This window comes from Aplidium turbinatum, chromosome 2, assembly GCF_918807975.1.
Source record: "Aplidium turbinatum chromosome 2, kaAplTurb1.1, whole genome shotgun sequence".
In the NCBI taxonomy this organism is placed as follows: Eukaryota; Metazoa; Chordata; class Ascidiacea; order Aplousobranchia; family Polyclinidae; genus Aplidium; species Aplidium turbinatum.
This window is the reverse complement of record NC_137473.1, coordinates 33,343,528-33,353,402: the sequence shown is the minus strand read 5'-3', so window position 1 is coordinate 33,353,402 and position 9,875 is coordinate 33,343,528. Positions and strand designations below refer to the sequence as shown.

Below are 9,875 nucleotides of genomic sequence, written 5' to 3'. Positions count from 1 at the left end.
TACCAGACTTAATAAGATATGCTGTTGCATCGCAGAAAACAAATTAGGGCTAAAATTCAAATTAGCTTCCCCTCCCCTCTAGTGGAGGTTAACAACCCTATTTAGTACTTAGCTCATTAAAAAATGTAGCCTAAAGAAACAAGATCAGGAAAAAAGAAGCTAACTAATCATGGAGTTGCACAAAAAGCAAATGACTTTGGATGGTGAAGGTTTTGATTCGGTCAAGCAAACCAGTCGCCCTACTGATGATTATTCTGTGATTTTCAAGCGTAACAGATTCATCACGTTAAGACTTAGACTAGAGCTTACCGTAGGCTACTAAGCAACGATCATAAGCTTTCGCTGGGCCAAGCCAGACTTAACATTTGCAAACGTAAGGGGATAAATTGTAATTGCACTGTATGAAAAAATAAACAATAAAATATGGTTAAGCTATACAGACTAACATCGTGCACCCAAAGTTTCCGCCCGGTGAAAAAGTTTAATTAAAACAGACTACATGTTTATGTGTTTAACAGAAATTTTGAACAAATGGCAACGATTTGCACCTTGCCAGTTCTTCTCTAGGTTAACACAAGACAGAGTATGGAGGACAAAATCGTTAAGAAAATCAATCTGTTAGAATTAGTCGGTTCTTTGACCGCAAACCAGTCAAGAGTTTCAGAAGTGAAAAAAAAAACACTTTTCAATAAACATTTTTTTTAAATTAGTTTCCAGGGAATTTATAGTCAATAATCTCTATTGATTCGGCTATGGAAGTGTCTACAAGTCCTGTACAACAATCCGACACTGGTGAATGAAACATCGTAATAAACAGATATGAAAGCCACAGAGATGATCACGTGGGATAGAAGATTAGGCAATTTAGGCTAACCTATGCATAAAACATTGTCAAATAAATGACTGTCATGCAGGGGCTCTATCCACTTTTAGAATTTGGGGGGGTGATTTTTGGACAGTGGGCTAAAATCGTCATAGTCATTTCAACTTCTGGGGGGCGCAGCCTCCCAGACCTCCCATTGCTGCATCAGCTTCTTTCTGATCGAAGCATAGGGTTTCCAAGTCGTTTCACAAAGTATGTTTCGGAAAGGGCATTTTTGGGTAAGCAAACTGGTAGTCACTTAACAGGAAATAATTCTGGCACTGCAAATGAAAACTTGAACCAATCATGAACTACGTTTTCCGTGACGTGAAAAAGGACGAAAAGAAGATGATACAAAGCAAATCAAGTGCTGGATTTTCTATCAGCTATTTGTTTGTTTATTTGTTTTTCATATTTTTACCCTGCATTGCGAGAAAGCGGACTTGAACGCTATGCATCGGTGTACGCCTTCTGACGTACACCTGACCCACGCTGCAGCCGACGATAATGTCTGTTTCCGGTTGTCTACTCTACTTATGACTTAAATTTGGTACTACCCATTACTCGAAATCGATCACTGGGTAGAGGCAATTATACTTATAGTGAAGTTTCTTCCCCAGAGAAACAACAGCAAGTGCGGGGGGGTGGAGTCGCACATGCAGGCTCTCGACTGCGAGTCCAACGCGCTAACCACTCGGCAACTGCTGCCGACTAAGTTGGCAGCTGGTTGGCTTTTTAGGGGTTAGGGTTAGAAAGTAGTCATTTCATTGACGTGGGTTCGATTCTCACAACTTTTTTCTTCTGTAATTACCAAATAAAGTTCAAAACAAAGATTAACTCTCTGGCTAAGTGCGAGAAAGGTCACAATTGGACGGTAGCCTCTTATAACATGTTCTGATTGGTTGGCGGTGTCATTCTAGTCATTTGCAGTGGCAGAATTTTGTCTTGTTAAAGTTGTTACCAAGCAAACTAAGTTAAAACACAGTGTAAACGCCTGGCTCGTAGTTCAGGGTTGCCAAACCAAACGATCATATTGAAATGAAATATATATTCACATTGATAAAAAATTCAAAATGTGCTAACAGCGAAAATATATTTTTCAAAATTTGATCAATAAAATATCACAAAACCTTTTCAAAGCCAAATGAGTGGGGGGGTGATTTTGCATTGATCACCCCCCACTCCAATTAGTGGGGGGTGATCACCCCCCCTTGGATAGAGCCCATGCTGTCATGCAAAGCCCATGCTGTCATGCTGTCATACAACACAGATCTTCCCCAAATGGGGACTATTTTCTAATCTTAAATATGAAGGTCTTAATTGTAAGTGCATCATTTCTGAAACATTCCAGTTTAAAACTTTCCAATGGGATGATGACAACGATACAAGCTGTTGCACTTTAAAGGCTTGTTGGGATTAAGAAAGCGGATTTAGGAAACCAGGAACATGTTAGAGATCGATATTCTGCATCTGACTTTGGGCTTGCTTGAGTTCTAAAAATAAAACCAGCAAGACTTAACACAAAAGAAAACCTCCTATTTTAAATTCAACTTATCGATACATGTCACGTCAGTTGAAAATTAATTACTTTTAATAAAAGGTGACAGGTAATTGACAACACAAAAACATCACTTTTGAAACACAAACATCAAAATACGGTTGAACTTAGCATCGTTAAAGAGAGAAGCTTACCTTGTAAAAGCACCAAAAACTTCGATTCATTTACGGTAAACTCTAGTAATTCACTTTCTCCATTGTTGGGATTTTTCAACTGAAAATAAATTATACAAACGGAGGTAAGCTGTTGTAGTCTACGTAGTGTGAGCAGTGAGCACCATGTTTCAACGAAACCAATGAGAAGCACGCAAATCAGACTTTCTCAATATCTTCAAATATCTTCATTTTTTTTTGTATTGTTTGGCAGACATTGTACAAAGTTTGTTCCTTCACCTCCAAGAGATTTTATTGAGATAAACACAATTTAAATATGCACCTTGTAAAAATGATACATTAAAGCAGGGGTCGGCAATCTTTTTTTTTAACAGCGGGCCAAAGCCATACTTTACATGGTCTTGGTGGGCCGTAGCCTACTAATATCAGTTTTGATAGATCCAGACTCATGACTTCAAGGAGTTGACGTAATGCCTTTAGATATCGGCTCCTGTAGGCTGTAGTAATATCCTTGACAGGATTCAGCTGAACAAATTTTTCAACATTAAAATCTTTATTTACTCCACGCACAAATACTGCCAGCTTAGCTGTAGGTCTATCTGTCGTGTCTGTGCTCTCATCTATCGCCATTGAGAAGAACTGTAGATCTACTTTATTTTACGATCTCAGATATCTCTTCTTTTCGTCGAGTTACGGTTCTTGCTGAAAGACTTGCTGCTGCCTGAAAAATAGTTTTTTTTTCTCTGGGCATACTGTGTAAGTTCATCCACCGTACATCTTTTCCCAAATGCGCTATCAGTGTACGATCTCTTGTCTTTTGCAATTAATTGTGCTATCTTGTAGCTACGAAAAGAATTTTCTGATTCATTAGTTTTTCTTTCCTTTGTAACAGAGAAATTTGCTGTTTTAAGCTATTTACGAGTACATTAACTTTGCAGTTCCTTGTTTGAACCATTAACTTGGAAAAAATAATACGTTTTCTGTCATAATGGAGCTTTTATGTTGAATTTCTTGTTGACAGAAACGCTGCAAATCAAAGACGTCAGCCTACCCAAACGATTAATGAAAAAGTACTTGTTTTCACATACGATTATAATATACCACTAGCCGGGCCATATAAAACTATAATTTGCAAAGGGGCTACGGGCCGGATGATTTTCCTTGGCGGGCTGGATCCTGGCCGTAGGTTGCCGACTCCAGCTTTAAAGATTCAATAACCGATCCGACCGACTAGGTCATTGGTATAACACAGCTTTGAGTGACTGAACATTTGCAGCCATTGAATATCGAGCTTTTGCAGCAGAATGTTTATCTTTTCTTATTTTCAAATGACCAAAAAATACTAAACAGACTAGAAATGAGTGGCCTCTAAAGTTTAAACGTCCGTATGCCGGGGGAAACAGCAAGCAGTTTAGGCGGGATTAAAACTCTGCAGGCCTATGCACAATTTGTACATTTTCAGTGGTTCCCAACCGCAGTACGCGAACCGATGACGGTGCAAAAAGTGGGTCTGCTACTATTCGGTGAGTCCGATTCGGTGAGTCTGATTCGGTGAGTTCCTAACCTCTAACCCCTAACCTCAAACCCTAAAACGGCAATGATAATTAGGCTACGGTACCCGATAATTTAAAAAAAAAATTGAAAAAATCCCCCGTTAAGGAATCGGACTCACCGAATCGGACTCACCGAAACGGGCCATTCCGGCAAAAAGTATCTTACTTTCTTCTAAGCTAATTTAATTATGGAACCATGAGCTGTTATGGAATCAATTTGTTAGTAAAACTCATTTTACGCTTGGCCGACTCACAGCTGTAATACCGACGTATATCGTCTTTGTTACGGCTAATCTCAAGTTAAGAGCTACAGAAAACATATCCACTCACGGTCATTCGGATGTCTACGGTCCTTTGTTTGTTCTCAACAGAGACTGGGTTGATTTTCCAATCCACATCTTGTAGGCAAGCAGACCGTCTGAAACTTTTCCGTAAGAAATCTTCCCTGAGAGCAGGCAACTTACTTTCGTAAGTTTTGCACAGGCTTGCAGAATGTTCTGACGAAATAAGTTAAGAGTTTATTTATAGATATGCTGTTGTCAGAAAACTATTTTGACTAGGTAGTGCGATACTGTCGAAAAAGCAAACTGGAATTAAATATCTATGTATTTTATAGCTTTTGTTACTTTATGACTTTAAGTTGGGTTCCTTTTTGTTACTAGATAAAGTAGTAATAGATAAGCTTACTACCGTTGTGGCCACTGTGCACTGTGCAGCTCCGGTTGTCATTTAGATTGTGTAAGATGCAGTGGGACTTTATTTGATTTTCTCGTTTACTTTTCTTGTTTAAGTAGGATTGATTTGCGCGGTGTGTGATTTTAGTTTACTGATGTGTTGTTACTGAATACAAAATACAATAGTCTACCAAATTATGCATTTAAGTGACTTCGATTTTAAAAAAATAGTGTCGATTTTACGATTTTTAAAAAACATGCTTTCAAGCCACCAACAGTTATCTTATATTGACCTCAGATCAGAATGAAATAAAATTGTTACCTTTCGGTAACCCAAGTTGCTGCAACTCATCTGATAAAGTAGAACCATCGACGTCATGTTTGGCTGCACTCAGTATGATAAATTGCAGTCCAGCAATACTGGCCTTGATGTCTCCAATTTCTAAATGATTTTTGCTTAGATGTAGATGGTACGTACCAGAATTAACAGTTAATAATAAGTGATTAATTCGTGCTGATAGCCAGGTAGGCTATAATGTAAGTTACGTAGTGCGGAAAAAAGCGATCAACTGTGAGAGAAAACAATGCTGATCAACACTATGTGCTCAATGAGATGCCAGAAAGTTCTTAGTAAAAGCCCACAACAGATGTAAATCGCATGCCACAGCCGACTACAGATAAATACATGGCTACAGTACATACTGCTCAAACTAAAATATTGTATGAGAACACACACATCCTAACATGAGTTGCAATCTAGTTTGTTATGTATAGTTGGAATTTAAGCACACATTCTTGCCCTATGGATGAATGCAGATGAAAATAAATCACATATGTATTTTAAGCACATGACACTTCTAACGGAATTAAGCTAACATGCAGAACTACCTGTAGGAGTTAAAACAAATAAACTACACACAACATATTATAGTTATTTGGCAACTACAATTTCTTCTTCTTGCATATGACTTTTATAATTTGAAGTTAGCTACTACTGCAGTACAGTATATTGTTATAGATGAATGCTGGTCAAATACACTGTGGATTTCTGTAACAAATAGTTGTAATCTATGACTATTCACTTTTATCAGATTTTGTGTAGGCTATCTTAAATCGAAGTTACCGCACACTTTATATTTACCGTATTTGGCATCAGAAGTAATTTTTTCCACTTTTGTAAACTGTAAAATAAACCTTTCATTGAAACAAATTTTCAATGGAGGAAATATTTAACCTTGGGCTAAGAAACTATTGAAACTTTGAGGTTTCACATTTTAACACAGACATGATATTGTAATAAAAAATTCTTTTAAGAAATCAATAGGCCTAATGAAAAAGTGTACTGTAGTGTAGGCCTACTGTGAAAATTGACACCTAAGCAAGGAGATACAGCAATAACTTAAAGGGCGGGGAAACCCAAATTCACTTTTTGCGAGTTTTTTGTTTCAGCGTGATGTCATTGTGTACAACATGCGTTTTAACAAAAAAAAAATCCAAATTTTGTTTCCCTCGTCTCGCTAAGGCCGCTTTTGTTTGATACCCGTTTGCAAGGTCTCGCGCGCATCAAGCTGTGATTCTGTTCGGTGTGACGTCACAAGGTACATATAGTTGTGGCCAAAACTTTAACACCAGACTTGATTTATGACGATTTTTGCATTACTTCAAAATACTGCATCATATATTGTTTCAGTTGCATCATCTTATATCTGATGCAGTATTTTGAAGTAATGCAAAAATCGTCATAAATCAAGTCTGGTCTTAAACTTTTGGCCACAACTATATGTACTTTGTGACGTCACAGCGAACAGAATCACAGCTTGATGCGCAACGAGACCTCGCAAACGGGTATCAAACAAAAGCGGCCCTAGCGAGACGAGGGCAACAAAATTTGGATTTTTTAATTGCTAAAACGCATGTTGTACACAATGACATCACGCTGAAACAAAAAAATCGCAAAGTTAATTTGGGTTTCCCCGCCCTTTAAAAAAAAAACAATTACTGTCACATTAAAGTACTCAACTTAACATAAACAGGCTGTAGAACTAGTAAGTGTGTAGGCACAAAATAGTTTACTTCCAAATTTAGTGCTTATACTTATGTATTCAAGTAATCTATGATATAATGCATTTCCAATAACAATACGTTTCAGCCATCTTCATGTGATTGACAAGTGTTATGTCTACAGCTACCGCAAAATGACTTCGGACCTTTTTGCGTACAGCAAAATTTATGCCAGTTTGTAGCTGTGCGTTTTACATCAGATCATAGGACTAATATTAAGCATTATGACAAACAATGCAAAGATTGTGAAAAATGTGAAGAAGATTTTAATAATGACAAAATATGAAGAATGGTTGATTGTTTTTATTGAAAGGTTTCATTGTATACAAAATGTTAGTTTTTCTTGAAAACTTAGAAAGGTCCGAAGTCATTTTGCGGTAGCTGTACTTGTTAGTAACAAAGGAATTGTTTCTGAACCAAAACTCACATCAATATCATCATCCAGCAATCCTTTAATAACTTGAACAACCAAAAGCTTCATTTTCACCGAAGTCTGCAAAATAACACATGAAATATTACATAAAACCAATAATTAATCTACAAATATATTATAAAAAAACATACACAACTTAAACAATTTCTTAGTTGCTACAATAAACCCCGCAAAAAGATTGCAATGGAAAAAGACTTTAGCAGTTTTAGAGTCTATAAAACCTTGACAAGCCTTTTTCTTAAATCGTGACAATGATACTGTTACTGTACTAAAGTAGGCCTACACTATTATTATACAAAAAATGGTGAAATAATTTAATGAACAATTTTGTCAGTTACCAATCTTGCTAATATGTTGATTTCAGCAAGCACCCAATCAGGACAATCCAGGTCACCACAAAATCTGAAACGCTAAAATATGTGCAAAAATTTTAAATGGTTATTAAAATAAAACGAAAAGTAATTTACTGTGACAAAATGTAAATGGAATATATATACATACAATGAGCTGAGGTCATAAACTATTTGGTTTTTTAAACATCGTTTCTATCAAGCAATTTGTGATCATGTCCAGAGGCAGGTCTGCATATTATCAAACTAAAATCTTAGAAGCCTTGTACATAAAACGCAACAATCCACTTTTGAATAGACAATTGTATGCTTCCCGCTTATCTTCCTTGCTCTCTGTATTTTAAAATTAGTTTTTTTTGCATCTTGCCTTTCTACCACATCATGTGATCTGTTCAACACCTTTTGATGCAGTTACCTATGATTCTCGTAGAGCTCATATAGTTGAGTTATTAGTATTAGTTATTTTTGTGATGTTGAAAACGTACGGAAATTAATTTGTTGCATAATTTTGTGTTTCTGTAAATGTAATAAACTTGAATATGTTAAACTTGATCACGTTGCTTGGCTTCGTATGCTTTTTTTAAACAATATTCACAAAACAGGCCATCATACTTTATGAAGGAATTTACTTAAATATGTATTTAATCAGACTAGGTTTAAATTTGATTAGCGGTAAAAACCAAGCCATACTCGCTAGTCATAATTTTGATGCACATGCTGCATTTGTGACATACAATGGAAGCAAAAGCAGGGGATATTTTCACATTTGCCTTTCCAGAAACCTAGTTTGCCTTTTGGTCCTCTACCAGTTACCGTATGCCTCAACTTTGAACTTTATAAATACAACATTTACAATTACTTTACAATACAAGAACTTTACAATACTTTTGAAGGCATCACAACTCATATATGGTTGACTTACTAGATCATACAATTAATTGAATCATTTATAAAAATGTTATAATGTTTATCTGGCTTTTATCTTTAATTGGAGGCATTTGGGCCATTTAAACATCACATACAGTAACACCCTATTGAAGGAATTCAGAACCACCTTATAAAGCTACATTGGTGACATACAGCAATACAGCATCTTTGGCATAGTCAGAAGATATAAAAAAAGGCACTAAAATAGTGTAATAACTAAGACACGAGAACATTTTTTTTCCTACTATACATTAACACCATAAAATCTGTTGTCGCAACCCTGACAAAATCACCACTTACTTGTGCAGGCCACAAAAGTCTACTGGGATGTAATTATTTTTGTATAGCCTAATTATGTTTCATTTTGTGTGCATTCATATTGTGACAAGATACAGTTCACTGCAATCACATACAAAACATTCAAGATGCAACATAACAGACAAATGGAAGCAATAAAGAGATATGTGTCGTCATTAAGTCAGCTGCTGCCATTTTCTGGCATGCCGTTAAGTGTCTCGACCTGTGTGGTCCACAGTGGTGACAAGCCAATGTCCTTTCGAGCGTCATGCAGATGTTCTCACCATTCGACCATGCAATTCAAGAACAGTTCTTGGAAACATTAGCCTTTGTCATTAAATTTACCTTGAAGATTAAATGACTAAAAATGCCACAATATTTTTTTTAAATTAGCTAAAACATGTCAACACTCACCATTCTGAAGTATCAAGATGAGCTAGTTCATTTGAGTTTCAAATTATTGACAAAGTTTCATGTAATTTTTTATCTAACCACACAATAGGACTTCCAAAAAAAAATTATTTGATAGACTTTTTGCGTAGGAAATTTGCTGTGAAAAGATCAGATTCAGAAGCAGGGTTGCCAGATACTCAAGCTATAGTAAGGCCAAATCCATTACAAAATAAGGCCAAAAAAAGGCCAAATTTTTTATTTACTTCTAAGGCTAAATAAACGCTAACAACTTAATTGAAATAATTTTTTGAAAATGCCATTTTACGATCAAATATGACAGATAATAATTTAGCACTGTCAGAGCATAATGACCGGTTCGTTTGCATAATTTGATTAATGAAAAATTACTGTAGTAGCAGATAAACTAGAAACCATTATTACTTCAATTCATGAACAGTGCTATTCCGAACATCTAGCTAAGCAATAAGCATGAATTTGTCTTATTGAGTGTATGTACCAGGGATGTCTACAACTACAGGATTGGAAACTATTTTCAGTGCTATCATACATGACTACAGAAGAATTATTAAAATAAAACACTGTTTGTATCAACTAAAGAATATATAAAATTCAATTTTGCAATAACAATATAAG

General features: G+C 36.0%; 1 protein-coding gene across 2 annotated transcripts; it reads right to left on the bottom strand.

Moving 5' to 3' along the window:
* Positions 1-374: 374 nt before the first annotated feature.
* Positions 375-9,377, bottom strand: LOC145764743 (COMM domain-containing protein 4-like). Of its 2 annotated transcripts, none has more exons than XM_082576401.1 (8): positions 9,243-9,377; positions 7,593-7,664; positions 7,249-7,314; positions 5,902-5,941; positions 5,083-5,202; positions 4,417-4,583; positions 2,555-2,633; positions 375-2,355 (listed from the first exon to the last, which is right to left on the bottom strand). In XM_082576401.1, exons 1-8 carry the CDS (start codon positions 9,243-9,245, stop codon positions 2,312-2,314), a joined length of 591 nt encoding a protein of 196 aa, XP_082432527.1. In that variant the 5' UTR covers positions 9,246-9,377; the 3' UTR covers positions 375-2,311. The 2 variants fall into 2 exon arrangements, with proteins under 2 accessions (XP_082432527.1, XP_082432528.1); XM_082576402.1 differs by lacking the exon at positions 9,243-9,377 and adding an exon at positions 8,832-8,927.
* Between the last annotated feature and the right edge of the window lie 498 nt (positions 9,378-9,875).

What these genes read in the sequence shown, in the direction of transcription:
- LOC145764743 (XM_082576401.1), bottom strand. An exon ending in TGCTGGATGATGATATTGAT is followed by an intron (nt 5,942 to 7,248) that starts GTGAGTTTTGGT and finishes TTTATTTTACAG; the next exon opens with TTTACAAAAGTGGAAAAAAT. An exon ending in CCGTAGACATCCGAATGACC is followed by an intron (nt 2,634 to 4,416) that starts GTGAGTGGATAT and finishes ATTTATTTTCAG; the next exon opens with TTGAAAAATCCCAACAATGG.